The following is a 20,163-nucleotide window of genomic DNA, read 5'->3' on the forward strand; positions in this document are numbered from 1 at the left end:
TATGTACGTTCACCGCCGCCCCAAGAATCCCCGTCGAGCCTCGTCCGCAACCCCGACCCTCTTTGCGGCCACCCAGGTCCACATTGTGGGGCCATCGTGTTCTCTTCACCGCCACTCAGGTCGCGTGCTAGCCTCGGTGCTGGCCCTACACGATGGCACGGCACCGTTCACTGCTGCCACCATGGGCCGTTCAATGACACAGCATCGAGTCGTTCGACACCGCAGCTCAGGAGTTTGCCTCCTTTCCCAACCTCCACTATGCTCCAGCTAAGGTCTCTCATGTTCTCCTCTCTCTCCCGTAACCTCTGTCTCTTCTTTCGCTTGAATTCCTGCTAATGTTAGCTGTAGCTTGAATTGCTGAAATATTAATGTATTTTTACTCTGCTTGAAAATGCTTGAAATGCTGCTGGTGCTTCCCTATGCGTGACGATTCTGATTGTTTAGCACAAAAGGGGGACGGGTACTTGTTGTAATGCTTGACATCAATCTACTATCGGCAGTTAGAGAAAGAATAGTAGCAAGTCCAAGCTCTCTTTGAGTGGAGGTACATAACCAATTCAAATGCTTGTTTTGATTATGTTTAAGGAAACTCATAATTTTTATCTTTGTCCACTGTTAGCTATGTAAAACAACTCAATAAAAGTTCACTTTTCAATGCTTTAAATAGTTCAATTGGTAAAAACAGTAGGTGTTCATTCTACAAAAAAGCACTGACTTTTATATGTGTAAAGAAAGAAATGGAAATCTGTAAGTTCATACAGGGACATATATATGCTGAACTTGCGTCCAGCACACGAGCATTTGCGTCCACCACTAAGGGGCATTTGCATCCCGCACATCAGCTACATGCTCAACAGTTGCACACTGCCGCCATGGACATGCACAAATGATATTAAGTAGAAGTTTGTTAGTTCAGTTTTTTTATTGATTTACCTTGTTTAAGTAGTAGTGCAGCAATAAAAGGTGTAGTTGTACTGAGTTTTAGTTGCTATATGGGGAACCCAGTGGCCATTTATTTTGGTTTACAGTTCAGCTTGTCTATTCTTTTCAGTCCGTATGCTTTATTGTGCATAATCTTGAGGAAATCCCCAAAAATCATGTGTGCACTCAAGGTAATTAAGTGGCTTTGTAAATTCTGACAGTCCATCCCAGACTGAGCAAAACAGTACATGTTAGTCTTGGTTTGTGGTTGGACATGCAATCTGGTTTCATAGATTCTTCTGCTCAAACTGGAAATACCTAGTTTTAGGTAATCCTACTAGTTCAGTGCTAGTACTTCTATTTTATGTTTATCTTACAAGTGGAAAATGTTGAGGCTGGTCATGTTGCCAATTTTTCATAGGATTTCTAAGTAGCCTGAGACCCATCCTGTCCTCTATACAGATTCAGAGTTTAACACGTCAATGGAAGTTTGTTCTCAAAACTGAAATTGTTCTGCATGTACTGATAGATTAGTTGTTAATTATTGGAGTGTTTCGTTCTTGCAGAATAAAAATATGATGTATGCATTGCTTCTTGGCCCAGCCGAGAGAACACTCGTGTTAAAAAGTATAAAGCAGTTTTGAAGCAATTCTCAGTGTCTTTAGAAGCATTCATGGTTAAAAAGCAACGACAACCTCCGTTCGAGTTGAGAAATGGTCATCGTCCAAGTTGAGCAGTAGGTGTCGTCCAAGTTCAAAGAGGGTTGTATGCAAGTACAAAAGTTTGTTTCAGTGAGAAAAAATGCGGGGTTTTGACAATATTCTGTATGATTCATTTGTTCATCCTTAGAACTTGGCAAATTTCAGTCTATTTTTCTATGATGGAGGCACACATGAAGTCCTGTGCAATGGTTATCCCCCTTGTGCTTCTAAGATTCGTATTTTGTTTCTTCAAATGTGTTGTGCGCCTGTTTGATGAGGTAAAACAAAGTAAAAATGTGAAAATGTCATTAAATACACTTACAAATGTAAAAAATAAATAAGTTCTGATTCTCGTCAGGTAGGAAGTTTTGGAGAAGAAAACATAAGTTTTTAAAAGAAGGAATGGTAAAATTGTAAGTCCGTTCAACTATATAAACCATAAAGATACGATGGTGATGACATTGACAGTAAGGATAAGGATGATAAAGAAAATTGAAAACTAAAACTAAAAGAACATCGAGTGATTATTTTTTTGAAAAGTACAAACTCTCTAGTACCATCAGTACCATAAATAAAAAATTAAGAATCGGAAAATTCAAATGGGAAAAGTTCAAGACGCAAAACGCGAGAAGTCAAAAAAATCGTTAAAAAAAACTTAATTCTCCTGTCTATGGATTGTTCAAGCTCTTAATTCTCCTGTCTATGGATTGTTCAAGCTCTTCCATCATTACTAAAAATGTGTCACTAGCATATAAGTTCAAAACACAAACTTTTCTCGGGAAGAACTTCAGTCAGTGAAACTATATAAACTATGCAAGTTTAGTGATGATGACACCGTCAACTCGGATGAGAAAGCACATTTAAAATTAAAATATTTTTTATTTTACTTCTATAAGTTCATGATCAACCCCGAGGTAGTTCAAATAATCTAGTCATATAAGTCGAAATAATCTATTCACTTGTATTATTTTGTGCTCACACTATTTACTGTGTTGTGTGACAGGTTGATGAAGATGTTGAAGCATTGGGCAATGGACACACTATCTTCATACATGGAGCAGTGACCGCTCAACACTTTTTTTTGTGATAAATGTTATTATGATCTATTCTATGTATTATATTGTATGATCGGGAGAACTCAGAAGTTCATGTGTTGTCGGTGAAAATTTTCAAAACATTTTGTTTAGTAAGAACTTTTTTTATCAAATGATAAACCTATGTTAATGGAAAACAGTAGTTGAGACGAGAGAAGTCCAAAACATCGTTGCAAAAAGAAACACATGATTTTTTTCTCTTTTCTTTATGAGAAAATATCATTCATAGTATATACAATGCAAGTTCGAGGACTATGATACCGTAAACCAAGGAAAACCATATCAAAAGATAAAAAGTAAAATCTAGTCTAAGAAAACACGCTCAGTACAAATCTATATGGGCATCAGTTCAAGTACTATTTTTTTGAAACCATTCAAAACTACTCTATGAAAAAATATATCAGTACAAACACACACATAAATCAGTACAAACATAGTCCAACACATCGTTGCAAAAAAAGTTGAGTTCAAAAAAATAAACACGTGAAAAATTTCTTTTCAAAAGAATATGATTCAGTTCAACATATAAACCATGATATCGTGTACCATTGAAACGTTACGAGGAAAATCATATATCGAAAAAACAGGGTAAAAGTCTAGTCTATGAAAACATGCTCAGTACAAATCCATACGGACATCCGTTCAGGGACTCTCTTTTTGGAACCTTTCAAAAATACTATGTGAAAAATAAATCAGTACACACATATATAGTTCAGTACAAGTACTCTGCTTTTTTTGACAAAAAACATTATGACCTGTCTCACCGTATTCAAAACTACTCATCAACGATTGCGAATTTGAGAAAACATTCAACATGACTAAGTTTCGCATTTTCGATAGCTATCCAATGGTATATTATTTGCCCCATTTGGACAAACTTTTTAAAAAAATCACGTTCAAAATCAAATTTGACCGTATTCGAATTCGTTTTTAAACCGCAAGGAATTAGAAAAACATTTCTATACAAAAATTTGCGCATTTTCCATAGCTTTCCAACGCCGTATCATTTGCATCAATCTGACAAACCGTTTGCAAACAAATGCGAAAATACGTTTCATCCATAATTTCACCATTTTTCAAATTACTTTTAAATTGTATATAATTTGAAAAAACAGTAGATATATGGAAGATGCAGATTTTTTTCCAGCTTTCCAACGCCATCTTATTTGCTAAATTCCGACAAACTGTTTGAAAATTGAGTCCAAAATACGATTCACGTTTTTCGTTTTGAAAAAAAATGGGTTTTTTCAAAACTGCTCTTAAACCGTGATGATTTTGCAAAAAAAACATATATATTTGTAATGTAGATGTCAAGATCTTTCCAACGATATATTACACGCCCCATTCCGACGAAAAGACGATCAGTTCAACGTGATGAAAAACATCAGTACAACCGCGTGAAACTATCAGTTCAACTAATATTCTGTTACGCGAAACAGAATAGCCCAGATGTATATATATATATATATATATATATATATATATATATATATATATATATATATATATCCCTAATAATAATAAAGCACGGATTGACTCCTTGGGTTTACCATCCCAATACGCTTTCTTCTCATGTCATAATACGCTTTTACAATTTGTATAGACAAAATCGTAATATAAACGAGTTGTGACTGGGGTTGGTCGTCCGTCATGGCGCTTCTGCGAAAAAGTCCTTCCGTTTTGAGGAAATCAACCCGCAATGCAATAATAAGTGATTTGCAGGAGAATAACGATTCGATCGTTTGGGCAAACAGGACTGTCTTCGGCCTCAAGGATAGACGCACGGTATGGAAAAAAACAAACAAGGAGAGATCGGGCATGACTCCTCCTGAGAGCCACGATGGATCTTGCCTCCACAAGCTACATATTATGAGCAAACAAAATCATCGTCACAAATCCGATTCCTTCCTCCTCCGCACGCATGAAGCCGCCGCCGCTGCTTCTCACCTCGCCGCTAGATCGGAATCGAAGTCGTTGCTCAAATCAAGAGAGAGAGAGAGAGAGAGAGAGAGAGAGAGAGATCGGATCGAGATTGAATGCCACGAGGAGCGCTGTCGGAGATGCCAGGCCGTTGCCTTAGGCGGACGAGCCGCCGGCAAGGAATCCACGTCGGGTGGCTATCCGTGGCCTCTCAAGCCCTCTCTTACTCCCCCCTCCCCCACCTCCCACCGCCCGAGCGCCGTCACCTCACCTTCCACAGGCCCCCTCGACCCTCGGCTAGACGCCACGGCCGGGTCGCCACCCCCTCCCACCGCGAGGAAGACGACGGCAGAGCAAGGCGGCGGCGCTGGGCTGTACGTCGAGCCTCCCTCAGTGGCCTCCGTCCTCCATACCGATGCTCCGTCCCCCGTTTCAATCGGCTCTGCTGCAACTTCGCCTGACGACCGGTGCTCTGCCTTCACCTGCTCTGCTTCGGTCTAGATCGATACGGCCCTGAGCTCCACTCCATGGCCCTCTTCTGCCAAACCCCGTACAATCTCCTCAAGCCAACTTGCTTGTCAATGAGCCTAGCACCGCTAGCAATTCGCATGGTCTCTCTCTTCTGAAGATATGAGTTAACTTTCTGAAGCTATGCATACGACATCAAGTATTACTTGGAGTTATGAGGTAACTTCCTGCCGCTTCCTGCACCTATGCATACAACACTATGTATTACTTTTCTTTGCATGAGTTAACTTTCTGAACCAATGCTTCGTGTACCTCATTGGCGAGATTTAGGATAGATCCTTAGGGCTATGCAACCCTTTGCTTGGCTGTGTTTGTGTGTCTCGCTCACCCGGTTGTCGTGTTAGTGCTTGCGAGCTCACGTCTGTAATTGCTATAATCTATTCCTTCTATCAATACAATGATATTCAAGTCTTTTGCGTATTCGCCAAAAAGAAACTTTCCGAACCAATGCTTACGGCATCCGGGATTCGTCAGGCTGATGTCCTTCTTCGGAGTGTATGCAGCAACAATAACAAATGGTTTTTCTGATCAAAATCAATCAAGATTAAACTTTGTTTGGTCGGATTCGCTGTGAATTGGTATGGGTTGACAGATGAATTGCGAATTTAGGAACTAATAATGATATTGATTTCCCGCCGCTGCTGATTTCCCCGGAAAGTGCAGCACCGGGCCAGGCCACGCCCGAGGCGAGCGAAATACGCTCGCAATCGGCACGTACACGTACGCCCTCCGCCCTTCCCCGTCGCTACCTGGCGGCAAGTCTGTCTCGGGACGCAGGCTGAATCGGATGAGACTTGCGAAGCTAGATCGGGGCCATCGACCCAATCTTCAGCGATAGATGGAGCTATACGTGCGAGGGAAACCCATTCGGCCATCCGTCCAATGACTTCGCATGTTCCGCCGAAACGAGATTGCAGTGAGCAAGCTTGCCTGTGTTATTTGCTCTGCCAGTGTGCAGTTGGTGGCGACTGCCGTGCGATTGCCGTTTTCCCTTTTTCTTTATTCGATCTACTGCTTCCTAATTGTTTCTGCACCCTTGGTCATCCAATTGAAAATTAGCACCCTTGGTCATCCAGTAGTACATTTGGTTTTGTTTGCTGCACCGTTGTTTCTGCATTTCTAATTGGAGAAATGTTTGACTCAATTCTTCCTGCTTATTGGTGTAGGAGCCCAGAAAACGATTGGCAATGCAGGAGGGTTATTCAGTGACTGTTGGTCTCTAATTTGCTTATATAATAAGGTGGCATAATGGGTATTGTTATTCCACAACTTCCTCCACAGAACTTATGCTATTTCTGAATCCTGCCAGACTTGATACTGCAGACTGCAGGTGTGATTAGTCATTAGTGTGTTTTCAGCTCTGCATATTATATGGGCCCAGTCTAATATATTGTAAATGATTGGCGAGTGAATTCCTTAAGCTGGCTGGGCGTACTGAATTTGAACAGGCCTACTATGCACTAAGAGTCTCAATACAAAAATTATATGAACAAAGTTAATATATCGTAATATTGGCATGTGGATAAAAAATATTGGATTTATAAACTCCATCTGTTTAAACAATTTTAACTACTGCCAATATTGGTATTGATCGCAGGGAAATGAATCTTCTATTGTATATTCGATGAGTCTTAACATGCAGTAGTCGTGTAACTGATTTGCATCTTCGTAAGTTTTTAGGTTTATGAGTTTTTCCGACAATTTTATTTTTAGCCACATTTTGGACTTTGACAACTTGCCACAAAATACATAATTTTTCCATCAGATTAAGATAGCAAAGCATGTATTCAAACTTTTCCTGTTTAAATTACATTATGCTTATTTTTTTAGTGTTTGGGTAGATAACAACACACCCCACAAAAAAAGATAACAATACTGATGTTTACTTATTTTTCTTTGTAAGATAAACATGATTCTTAATACTGAGTTGATTCTTCTATTTTCAGAGCAAATAATAATTTGCAACCGATCAATTGTTTATTAATTTAATAAGCTTTACAACTTCTGCATGTTATGAGAAGATTGTGGATAATATGCTTTTAGTCTTCATTTTAGCTCAGCCACCTCCGTTCTGATGCAGACCAATCTTGCCACGCCCCAACCTCTCCCCTCCCAACCTCGTCGTGCCCCCCACACATAACGGACTTTGACTCGAAGAAGAGTCCCTGTGATGTGCGTCTTTGAGTCGTGTCCGATTAGCAGATCTTTAGGGGCACGGGTCCAGACATTGCCGCGCCATAGAAAGGAACCACTCGACCGGAGGCAAATACATTGCATCACAAGTTGCTCCCGACATCGCCGTGCCGCAAGTTCCCAACATCAGCCACCGCAGCACAGGTTCGTTCCTCCCTAAATTTTCTTTCACATCCGACCAAATTGATAATCTAGGAGAGGGAGAGATGGAGCCGCCAGCGAGTGGATACAAGGGTGGCGCTACTGCGTGGCTGAAGACGGGGAGGCACGCGAAGGGATGAGATCCTGCTTTAGGGAAGAGAGCACATGGCAAGCTTGGCGCTGCTGCTTGAGGGAGAGAGATAGGCAAGGAAGAGAGCAGAGAGATGAGGGATAGAGAGAGCGGAGAGAGAGAGAGAGGGGCGCTGATTGCTGCAAATTTAGATAGATGTATGGTGCTTCTTGTATAATGTATGTTGCTACTGATTGATGCACATTTAGATAGAGAACAGAGATGTAGCTTGCTACACTCCCATCGATCAATCTATATGTAATAATAAATAGTACCCAATTCACATCCAGAAAATTTGCATCTGTCATCAAGGAAAAAGACATCCCTAAGCCCTTTGGGTTCTAATTGCAAAGTTAAATAATTATTCTAACTCTCTGAGATAATCTGCGGTTATTTGGCTCATCATTGTCCACAAGTTTCCGACATACCTCTATACAATCTCACCGCTCTACCAACTCCGCAGGCCACCTGTACTCCATACGCCGTCGTACAATCTCGGCGTTCTACCAACATCGCTGGACCACCGTGCTCCAGCAGAGGTACGCCTATCTCATGCCAATCTAAAGATGGTTATGTCATTTCGGGAAAGATATTTTAATTGTTTTCTACTCCATTGTTATGTACAAACATGTTGTGCCACATGCTTTACGACGTGTCAGAGGGCTTCCATGAGCTGTAGGGATTCGGTGGTGTTGATGGTCAGCGGGTGATGTTTCAGCACAAGTGGTAAACACATTAAACATGTATTATTATTTTTCTCCCGTTGCAACGCACGGGCACTTTTGCTAGTGTGTGTATTATTATTATGCAGTCTGTTGCTTTTATTTTTTCCATATCACAAGTTCGTATAAAGTTTATTTTCTTCACACTAATAGATCATACATATTTAGAGAGCAATTTTTATTGCTTGCACCGATGACACCTTACTTGAAGGATCTTACTCAATCCATAGGTAGGTATGGTGGACTCTCATGGCAAAACTGGTTTAAGGGATGTTTGGAAGCACAAGTAGTATCTCTACTTGGTGTAAATAATTTGGCTAGCATGAGAGGGAAAGGCAAGCTCAACATGTTGGATGATCCATGACAATATAACTTCTATTCGGATATAAGAAAACATAACACATTATGTTGTCTTCCTTATCCAACATCAACTTTTTAGCATGTCATATATTTTAATGAGTTCTCACAATTACAAAAGATGTCCAAGATAGTATATTTATATGTGAAGCCTCTCTTTCTTTATTACTTCCTATTAATTGCAACAATGACCAAAACTATGTTTGTCAACCCTTAACAACTTTTATTCATCATACTCTTTAGATGTGAAGTCATTACTCTCCATAAGATCAATATATGATCTTTTTATTCTTTACTTTTATTCCCTCAAGATCATTGCAAGAAAGCAAGCCCTCAACTCAAAACTACTCTTTATTATATATAACTCACAGACTCCATTACATAGATAGAGATCAAAACAAAACTCAAAGCTAGATCATACTAAAAGCTTTAATCTACTAGATCAAGATATAACCAAAAGGATCGAACTAAGAAAAACGATAAAGGTAAAGGTGTGATGGTGATACGATACCGGGGCACCTAACCCAAGATTGGCAGTAGCCAAGGGGAGTGTCCATACCCATGTATTTATGTCTCTTTCTTCGGAGGTGGTGATGATGGAGTTGTTGATGAACCCGTTAGCTTCATTAAAGCACCTTTCAGAACTTGCAGTTCTTGGAGCACACGTTGGAGCATATTCGCATTCTTCTGAATTTCCTCCATGAGATGCTTATTTTCAGGCCCCCAAGAGCTCTTCCCTGCATTGTTTTCACTTGGACAGGATATGTCCCAATTGGAGGGTATATGTGTACGAGGGGTGTTCTCCACTCCGTAATTATGAACCAAATTATGAAAGTTCTTCCGATGTAACCTGTGTAAGGGCCTCCTAGGGGGAAGCCCTTCTCGAACATCTTTGGTCTTCATGGTTGTTTGTGGTTGCTATTTCTTGATGGGGACTTGCAATAGTGGAGTTGCCCGCCAGAGTACCCCTCTCCGATGCCGGAGGTTGTTCCTCAAGCGAATCTCCTTCACCCTCCTCCATCGTGGCTCCTTTGGCATCCTCCCTTCTAAGTTCCATCTGCATCAACCAAGCATCGCCGTCCGCGTTGTTGGAGGAGGAGGACGACATAATACCTGGCCTTGGAAACTCTGGCAGAAAACAACTCAAAACAAAAATAGGAGATATTGCCGTGGTACGGTGGTCAAAACCTTCGGGAGATTATATAATGAATTTTTACCGACCAAAAGAAGTATTGTGCAAGAAAACGGAGTCCGGAGGGCACACGAGGTGGCCACAAGGCAGGGGGCGCGCCCAGGGGGGTAGGGCGCCCCCTCCACCCTTGTGGTCTCCTCGTGTCTCTTTCAGACTACTTTTAATTTTCTTAATTTTTTAAATATTCCAAAATGGAGAAAATTGCCATTGGAAACGTTTTGGAGTCGGTTTACGTACCATACCACATACCTATTCCTTTTCGGAGTCTGAAACGTTCTGGAAAGTATCCCTTGTGTACTCCTCCGGTGTTACAGTATTAATAATATTGGTCTCAACATTATGGGAGTACTTGAGATATAATGTTTGATTCTTTGACCGTTTACCACCTTCAGATTTGTGTCTTCTGCGTTGTTGATTTTGATGGCACCGGAACAATAGACCTCCTTGATAATGTAAGGACCTTCCCATTTAGAGAGAAGTTTTCCTGCAAAAAATCTTAAATGAGAGTTGTATAGCAAAACATGATCGCCTACATTAAACTCACGCTTTTGTATCCTCTTGTCATGCCATCTTTTAACTTTTTCTTTAAACAACTTGGCATTCTCATGGGCTTGGGTTCTCCATTCATCAAGTGAGCTAATGTCAAATAACCTCTTTCTCACCGGCAAGTTTGAAATCATAGTTGAGCTCTTTAATAGCCCAATATGCTTTATGTTCTAATTCAAGGGGTAATTAGTGACATGCTTTCCCATAAATCATTTTATACGGAGACATACCAATAGGATTTTTGTAAGCAGTTCTATAAGCCCCTAATGCATAATCAAATTTCTTAGACCAATTCTTTCTAGATCTATTAGCAGTCTTTTGGAAAATCAATTTAATCTCTCTATTGCTCAATTCTACTTGACCACTAGACTGAGGATGATATGGTGATTCAATTCTATGGTTAACATCATATTTAGCAAGCATTTTACGGAAAGCACCATGAATAAAATGTGAACCACCATCAGTTATTAAATATCTAGGGACTCCAAACCTCGAAAAAATAACTTCTTAAAGCATCTTAATAGAAGTGTTATGATCAGCACTACTAGTTGGAATAGCTTCTACCCACTTAGTAACGTAATCAACAGCAAGTAAAATATGTGTATACCCATTAGAGGAAGGAAAAAGTCCCATATAATCAAAGCCCCAAACATCAAATGGTTCAATAACAAGTGAATAATTCATAGGCATTTTCTGACGTCTGCTAATATTGCCAATTCTCTGGCATTCATCACCAGACAAGACAAACTTATGAGCAACCTTGAAGAAAGTAGGCCAATAAAAACCAGATTGCAATACCTTCTGTGCAGTTCTATCTCCAGCGTGGTGTCCTCCGTAAGACTCGGAGTGGCACTTGCGGAGGATATGTTCCTGTTCATGCTCAGGTACACAACATCTAATAACACCATCTAATCCTTCTTTATAAAGGTGTGGGTCATCCCAAAAGTCATGTCTCAAATCATAGAAAAACTTTTTCTTTTGTTGGTATGTGAAACTACGTGGTATAAATTTAGCAACAATGTAATTAGCATAATCAACATACCATGGAGTATTACGAGAAGCATTTACGACAGCTAATTGTTCATCAAGAAAGCTATCATCAATAGGCAGTGGGTAATCAAGAACATTTTCTAACCTACACAAGTTGTCTGCAACGGGGTTCTCAGCTCCCTTTCTATCAATAATATGCAAATCAAATTCTTGTAGCAAGAGAACCCATCTAATAAGCCTAGGCTTAGCATCTTTATTTTCCATAAAATATTTAATAGCAGCATTATCAGTGTGAACAGTTACTTTGGAATCAACAATATAAGATCTGAACTTATCACAAGCAAAAACAACTGCTAAAAATTCCTTTTCAGTAGTAGCATAATTTCTCTAGGCACTGTCTAGAGTTTTACTAGCATAATGAATAACATTCAATTTCTTATCAACTCTTTGTCCTAGAACTGCACCAACACATAATCACTAGCATCACACATAATTTCAAAGGGTAAATTCCAATAAGGTGGCTGAAGAATAGGAGCAGAAATCAAGGCTTTTAGAAGTATTTCAAATGCTTCTACACAATCATCATCAAAAACAAAAGGAACATCTTTTTGCAAGAGATTAGTGAGAGGCCTAGAAATATTAGAGAAGTCTTTAATAAACCTCCTATAGAAACTAGCATGACCAAGGAAATTTCTTATACCTTTGATATCTTTAGGACACGACATCTTTTCAATAGAATCTACTTTAGCTTTATCAACTTCAATACCTCTTTCAGAAATTTTATGCCCCAAGACAATACCTTCATTAACCATAAAGTGGCACTTCTCCCAATTCAAGACAAGATTAGTTTCTTCACATCTCTGCAAAACTCGATCAAGGTTGCTTAAGCAATCATAAACGGAGAAATCATCCATGAAAACCTCAACAATCTTTTCACAAAAGTCGGAGAATATAGCAGTCATACATCTTTGAAAGGTAGCAGGTGCATTGCATAAACCGAAAGGCATGCGTCTATAAGCAAAAGTACCGGAAGGGCAAGTAAAAGTGGTCTTTTCCTGATCATCTTTTGACACAGGTATTTGAGAGAAACCAGAATAACCATCTAGAAAGGAAAAATGTGTATGTTTGGATAATCTTTCTAGCATTTGATCAATAAAAGGAAGAGGGTAATGATCTTTTCTAGTAGCTTTGTTTAATTTACGAAAATCAATTACCATTCTATAACCTATAACAATTCTTTGTGGAAGCAATTCATTCTTATCATTAGGAACAACAGTAATACCTCCCTTCTTAGGGACACAATGAACGGGACGTACCCATCTACTATCAGGAATAGGATAAAATATACCTGCCTCCAGAAGCTTTAATATTTCATTTCTTACCACTTCTTTCATCTTACGATTTAACCGTCGTTGATGATCAACAACTGGTTTAGCATCATGCTCCAAATTATTTTTTTGCTGATATAGAGTGGGACTAATGCCCTTAAGATCATCAAGAGTATATCCAATAGCGGCACTGTGCTTCTTCAAAGTTTTCAATAATTTCTTTTCTTCATGCTCTGAAAGGTTAGCACTGATAATAATAGGATATATCTTCTTTTCATCAAGATAAGCATACTTCAAAGTATCAGGTAATTGTCTAAGCTCAAACACGGGAGCACCCTTGGGTGGAGGAGATCCCCAAGGATTTCAATAGGCAAATTGTGTTTCAAAACAGGTCCTTGATTAAAGAATATTTCATCTATTTCCCTTCTTTCATTCATAAACATATCATTTTCATGGTCTTGCAAATATTGTTCTAAAGGATCAATAGGAGGCACGACAATAGAAGCAAGACCAATAATTTCATCCTCACTATGCAATTCTTTATCATGGGGTTGTCTATGAAATTTAGAGAAATTAAAATCATGAGACATATCCCCTAAACCAACATTAACAATATCTTTCTCGCAGTCTATCTTAGCATTAACAGTATTCAAGAAAGGTCTACCAAATATAATGGGACAAAAATCATCTTGTGGGGAAGCAAGAACAAGAAAATCAGTAGGGTATTTCATTTTCCCACACAAGACTTCAACATCTCTAACAGTCCCAATTGGCGAAATAGTATCTCTATTGGCAAGCCTAATAGAAACATCAATATCTTCTATTTCAGCAGGTGCAATATCATTCATAATTTCTTGGTACAATGTATAAGGAATTGCACTCACTCTAGCACCCACATCACATAAGCCATGATAACAATGATCTCCTATTTTAACAGAAACAACAGGCATGCCACCAACGGGTATATGTTTATCTTTAATATCGGGTTTAGCAATCCTAGCAGCTTTATCACCGAAATAAATAACATGCCCATCAATATTATCAACCAAGAGATCTTTAACCATAGCAATACTAGGTTCAACTTTAATTTGTTCAGGGGGTATAGGTGTTCTAGTATAAGTCTTACGAACCACAGTTGAAGCTTTAGTATGATCCTTTATTCTAAAAAGAAAAGGTGGTTTCTCAATATAAGAAGTAGGAACAATAGGATCAACATTATTACTAATAGTTTCTTCGTCAACTTTAATAGGTTCTACTACTTTCACTTTAATGGGAGATTGATATTTAAACCACTTCTCCTTAGGGAGATCAACATGAGTAGCAAAAGATTCATGATGACCCACAAGTATAGGGGATCAATTGTAGTTCTTTTCGATAAGTAAGAGTGTCGAACCCAACGAGGAGCAGAAGGAAATGACAAGTACTTTTCAGTAAGGTAATGTATGCAAGTGCTGAAATTGTGAGCAGCGGAGTAGTTTGATAGCAAGATAATTTGTAACGAGCAAATAACGATAATTGTAACAAGTATGCAGCAAGGTAGCCCAATCCTTTTGAGGCAAAGGAAAGGCCAAAACGGTCTCTTATGATAAGCAAAGTGTTCTTGAGGGTACACGGGAATTTCATCTAGTCACTTTCATCATGTTGGTTTGATTCGTGTTCGCTACTTTGATAATTTGATATGTGGGTGGACCAGTGCTTAGGTGCTGTTCTTACTTGAACAACCCCCTACTTATGATTAACCCTCTTGCAAGCATCCGCAACTATGAGAAAAATATTATGAATAAATTCTAACCATAGCATTAAACTTTTGGGTCCAATCGGTCCCTTACGGAATAGCGCATAAACTGGGGTTTAAGCTTCTGTCACTCTCGCAACCCACCATCTATTTACTACTCCACAATGCATTCCCTTAGGCCCAAATATGGTGAAGTGTCATGTAGTCGACGTTCACATGACACCACTAAGGGAATCACAACATACATACTATCAAAATATCGAACACATATCAAATTCACATGATTACTTGCAACATGATTTGTCCCGTGACCTCAAGAACGAAAGTAACTACTCACAAATAATAAACATGCTCATGATCACAGGAGTATTAACACTACAAAAAAAAGACACATCCGTGACATTTTGGGCCGAACGAATTTTTTTCTATCATGCTTATGACACTTCTATGACGATAATTGTGACAAAACCCGGTATCATCATAGATGTGGTGGGCTCCTACTTCTATGACAAAAAATCATGACAGAAATGGGCTTTTCGTCCTGGGCGGGCCAAGACGCAGCTGCATGACATTCTTTGGGCTGTCCATGACAGAAAAAACCGTGGTAGAAGCGGGGCGAGGAAAATATCGAGGGAGTTCCCGGTTACGGTGGGTGGTCGGGGGCCAAGCTATGCGCGTTTATCTCGTTCGTACGTGTGTGTGTGCGAGGCGTTGCACTCTAACTGAACCCGAGCGAGGCGTTGGGCTCTAACTGAATCCGAGCGATTGCACTGCAGGCTACGCGTTACTGAACCCGAGCGATCGATCGATCCCTTGCTGTTAACTGAACCCGAGTGATTCCTTTGCTACTGCTACTAACTGAAGCCGATCGATGCTGCCTCCGGATGAACAGTGAGTGTTGTTGGGGGGGGGGGTTGGATAAATAGTTCCAGGTGGGGTTGGATGAACAGGAACCCGAGATAGTAGAGGCCGTTGCCGCTGGATGAACAGGACCCCGATCGATCGAGCCGGTGGATGAACAGGACCCCGTGGAGGGCTGGATGAACAGGACCCCATGGAGGGCTGGATGAACAGGACCCCGTGGAGGGCTGGTTGAACAGTAGCCGGTGGAGGGCTGGATGAACAGTAGCCTGTGCAGGGGTGGTTGAACAGGACCCCGTGGAGAGGGCTGGTTGAACAGTAGCCGGTGGAGGAGCGCACGGTGGAGGCTGGATGAACAGGAGCCCGTGGATGAACAGTCGTAGGTGGAGGCTGGAGGAGGTCGATGGTGGAGACGAATAGTATCTCGTGGAGTCCCGTTTTGCGGTACGCCATGCCCCTCCCGATGAACAGGACCCCCGTTTCGACCGTAGCGCTCCAACACAAGTCTGTTTCCTCCGTTTTGCGGTACGCCACACCCCTCCCGATCAACAGGATCCCGTTTCGACTGTAGGAGGTCCGTTTCCTCTGTTTTGCGGTACGCCAGACCCCTCCCGATGAACATGATTCCATTCGACCGTGGCCGGTCGAACACAAGGGCGTTTCCTCCATTCTGCGGTATGCCAGGCCTCGTTTCCATCGGTTGTTTCGTCCAAGCCGGTTGGCTCCCGATGAACAGCACGTGTTCCGTTGCCTCCCGATGAACACGACGCATTCCGTTGCCTCCCCATGAACATGATGACGATGCAGTTTCTCCGTTTCGACCCAGCCATGTACACGAGCCCTGGCCGTACGTATATGCGTGTAGGCATTCGAGACCCCGCCCGTATGTACGAACGTGGTCGTATTTACTTTCTTGCACCCTGGCCGCTGTACGTACGTGTACATGCTACGTGTGCGCCTCTACTACGACACGTGCGCGCCTGTACTACGACATGTGCCCTTCCTTACACGGCCACGATTCATCGCTGCTGTCTGCAGACAGACCGATCGTATGTACGTACATGTTCGCGACCAGAATGACAACGCTACGTACGCTTCGACCAGGTGGGTCCCGACTGTCAGGCACTTCCTTACGTGCGAAGATGTAGCTGGTGGGTCCCAACAGTCAGCGGGGCAAATCATTTTTTTGCCCGTAATATGGACGCACTTCCTTGCGTGCGAAGATGTAGCTGGTGGGTCCTAGCAGTCAGGGGGGAAACGCTTTTTTTGCGAAATACGGTGGCCCGTCCGGTGGGTCCCTGCTATCAGGTCGAGGAATAATTATTTTGCGCGTAATAAGGAGGCACTTCCTTGCTGCGGCCGTGGACCCAGCTTTCAGCCTCTCCACGTACAGTACTCTTCCGATGGAAGTCGTTCGTTGACCACATTGACCACGTCGCACCAAGAGCACCAAGGCGGTGGACGACGGCGAGTTACTAGGAAGGGGACGATGCGGAGCCATGGAAGACGTGGCAGTGGATGCCCACGCGGAGAGGAGTACGAGAGTTCACTGGTTCGGCTGCGGTGTGAGGCTGCCGTCGCCGTAGGGCCTGGCCAGCGGTGGGAGTAGTAGGGGGCGGTGAGGCCTCCGTGGCAGCACAGCCGACCACGGGAGGCAGGAGCAGGCGGCACGATCGGCGCTGCTTTGGGCGGCTGGAGCAAGAAGACCAGAGGTTGAAGAAGCACTACGGCCGTTGGATGGACATCATACGGTCACTGGAGCTAGAATCGTTCCTATTGACTAAGTTGACAAAGCCCTCTGTCCCCATCAACTTAGTAGGCCCACATGTCAGCCTCCCACTATGCTGGGTCCCAGCTAGCAGGGGGAGTATTCATTTTTGTGTGCGTAATAAGGAGGCACTTCCTTGCGTGCGAAGATATAGCTGGTGGGTCCGACCTGTCAGTGGGGGGAACTTTTTTTCACGAAATACAGAGGCCCTTCCGGTGGGTCCCAGATGTCAGGTGGAGGAATCATTATTTTGCGCATAATAAGGAGGCATTTCCTTGTGTGGGGCTGTGGACCCAGCTGTCAGCCTCTCCATGTACAGTCCATGTCCGATGGATGTCGTTCATCGACCACGTTGACCACAGCGCGTCGAGAGCACCAGGGTGGTGGACGAGGCGACGCCTAGGAAGGGAACGACACGGAGCCGGGGAAGACTCGGCAGTGGTTGCCCATGCGGTGGGGAGTACGAGGGTTTACTGCTCCGGCTATCGTCGCCGGAAAATAACAGGAGGTGTGGGTGAGTAGAGGAATGGCCTGGCCATCAATGGAGTAGGGTGGGGCGGTGCGGCCTGTGCGGCAGCATAGCCGGCCACGGGAGGTGGGAGCAGGCAGTCCCACCGGCGCTGGTTTGGGCGGCTGGAGCAAGAAGATCAGATATTGAAGAAGCAGCACGGGCGTTGGATTAACATCCAATGGTCACTGCTGCTAGAATCGTTTGTGGACTAAGTTGAGAAAGCCTTTCGTACACGTCAACCTAGTAGACCCACAAATCAGCCTCCAAATCTGTCCCAAACAGCATACAGCCCGAAATTTCTAGCCAGATTCAAATTAATTTAAAAACTAAATATACCTTAATTTAAATCCAATGAAATTTTACCCACACAAAAACAATGAAATTTAAAATATCAAAATCCGAAAGAAAAAAGTATTTTGGAACTAATTGCCTGTTTACTGTATTTTTTCATTTTTACAGCCCATTTAATATTACTTATAGCCCATTTCTTACTCCCTCCGTTCCTTTATCTAAGGTGCATTTTTTTTACAAAAATTTCACAATGTAAGGTGTATTTGTTTTAATCTCACTTAATCCCTCTTTTACCCCTCCACCGCCACATACACGGTAGCTATCCTCCTGATGCTAAAATCAAGCCAAGCACTTAATGCGTTTGTTGGAAAAAAAGGGCCCCATCATTAATTAGGAAAATGTATATCCTCCCGTCCCATGCAATCCCATTATTTTAGTGTTTCCTTTTGAGAGCGTATAGAACAATTTTCTCTACCTGATCCAAGCCTTCTCCTTTCTCCTGAGAACATAAAACATCACACGAACAAAACTTCTGAACGGACGCCCTTTCTCTTCCACCATGGATCCGTTCACGCTAGAGGAAGATAGGTTCAACTCGTTGTTGCATGTTTTTAGCCAAGAGGATGATCCCGCTATGGAACTGTTCAGTCAGGTGGAAGAAACGGACGAGTCCTTGGGCCTGTTTAGTGAGGTGCAAGACCACGGCCGGTGTCTCACCGAGGACTCGTCGCCTCTGTTGTCCGACGTGAAGCTCGACGACCAGATTTTGCATGATGCGGCCACGGCCGACAACGGCGGTGTCCAACAAGCCGGGTTATTGCGCACACATGGTGCTCGACATCCGGTCTGTAACTTCTTCCAAGGCAGGAATCGCCACCGTCAACGAGGTCGTGAACTGCGCAGTGTCCGAACCATACGCCGCATCGGCCTCTTCAAGCATGCCATGTCAAGCAATGCTCGGCGCACTGACCTTTGCCGTATGTACGGAATATCCGTCATGTCAAATAACATCACCGATTTTTGGTTAGTCCCACTTATACGTTTGCTCTTATCCATCATATCTGTACATGTAGTATGACATGCCTTGTTCTAACTTTTAGCGCGACAACTGGAGGCGTCGATCAAGGGGAGCACCAATATGGCGAGGAGAACGATAAGAGCAACGCGGTAAATGACAAGGCCATCAAGAATGATGAGGTGGATAGCGATGCTGAGACCATCGATTAAGAGTTTGAAGCATTGCAAGCTGCCAGAGCAAGTGAAGTACGTGTGGAACGATTTTATGCCCCAGATTCAATGCCGGACTCGGTACCCCCAGGAATGGAATCATATAGGGATTTCATACTGAAGTCCTTGATGACATCGTATGATCCAAAGATGATGAAGAAATGACCACATAATCAGTGACGCAACTACTCTCTGCTTAGCACTAAATATTTGGTGTGATTTCATAAATTTCAATGTGCCCAAAGTCTTTTTTGTATTGCATGAGTTTGTTAAGTGACATCATACTTTGGCATGAATGAAGCTCATTTTGTTGGTTACGGTTACTTGCAACGTTCTACTCTCAAAGCAATAGATAAGTCGAAGTCATGGAGTAATAAAAATCACCAAAAAAAATAACAACACGTTCTTTTAAGATTACTTGATGGCATGGAGTAATAAGCATCATAAAACAAAGAACAATTTCGCTGAGATTATGAATAAGGCTACAAGTACAATACGAGTATGTTTAAATTCATGATTGTATAAATAACGAAGTCGCTAAGATTATTAGTGATAACAAGCCACAGGAAGTACATCAAGCATCTGGAAGGGCTTCAATAGCAGCAATTACAACATCAGCATCGCAGGGTACTACGTCCGGAAGCATTTCGAGTGCCGCCAGAAATGACTTCCTCATGTGCGGAACCTTGTACCGGTTACCTCCTTTCTGCTTCAGTACCTCGCACATGCATGACTGAAGGGTAAGAAAAATACGGTTGCTTCCCTCAGTCGGGTACGTGTCATATGCTTTTTTCACCTTTGCAACAATATCAACAATTTTACCAGGGGACATCTTCTCAAAAAGAGCCTGAAGTGCCGCAAAGAACCCTAAGTCAAGAATGTTCAAATCAGGTGAGTCCGGCGGCTGACATGTAAGCCTAATATCCCATCCATCCGCCTGTGTCGCTGCACAAAACACACTGTCATTCACATCAATATGGGTCTTTGCATTATCTTGCTGAATGTAT

The 20,163-nt window shown here is 42.2% G+C and overlaps 1 protein-coding gene and 1 long non-coding RNA gene across 7 annotated transcripts; both read left to right on the forward strand.

Annotated features, from left to right (window-relative positions):
• The first annotated feature begins 123 nt into the window (after positions 1–123).
• LOC123077957 (uncharacterized) lies at positions 124–1,835 on the forward strand. The gene is made up of 2 exons (XR_006436952.1): positions 124–272; positions 1,488–1,835. It is a non-coding gene; the product is annotated as an uncharacterized lncRNA (long non-coding RNA).
• A 2,678-nt stretch (positions 1,836–4,513) lies between these two features.
• LOC123077958 (uncharacterized) lies at positions 4,514–19,644 on the forward strand. 6 transcript variants are annotated; one of them, XR_006436956.1, is made up of 6 exons: positions 4,514–5,323; positions 6,331–7,501; positions 8,092–8,167; positions 8,288–8,354; positions 18,578–18,952; positions 19,030–19,644. XR_006436956.1 is itself a non-coding variant. In XM_044500339.1 (2 exons), exons 1-2 carry the CDS (start codon positions 18,489–18,491, stop codon positions 19,154–19,156), a joined length of 591 nt encoding a protein of 196 aa, XP_044356274.1. In that variant the 5' UTR covers positions 18,082–18,488; the 3' UTR covers positions 19,157–19,643. The 6 variants fall into 6 exon arrangements, 1 of the variants encoding a protein (XP_044356274.1); XR_006436955.1 differs by having other exon boundaries at positions 6,331–6,494; positions 7,245–7,501; positions 8,092–8,354; positions 19,030–19,642; XR_006436954.1 differs by having other exon boundaries at positions 6,331–6,416; positions 7,245–7,501; positions 8,092–8,354; positions 19,030–19,642.
• The last annotated feature ends 519 nt before the right edge of the window (positions 19,645–20,163 follow it).

The sequence above is a fragment of the Triticum aestivum genome, chromosome 3D (genome assembly GCF_018294505.1).
Source record: "Triticum aestivum cultivar Chinese Spring chromosome 3D, IWGSC CS RefSeq v2.1, whole genome shotgun sequence".
NCBI classification, from domain to species: Eukaryota; Viridiplantae; Streptophyta; class Magnoliopsida; order Poales; family Poaceae; genus Triticum; species Triticum aestivum.

Coding starts and splice junctions, on each gene's coding strand:
- LOC123077958 (XM_044500339.1), top strand. CDS start 18,489: ATGGATCCGTTCACGCTAGAGGAAGATAGGTTCAACTCGTTGTTGCAT. Junction 18,953..19,029: donor AATAACATCACCGATTTTTG/GTTAGTCCCACT, acceptor TCTAACTTTTAG/CGCGACAACTGGAGGCGTCG.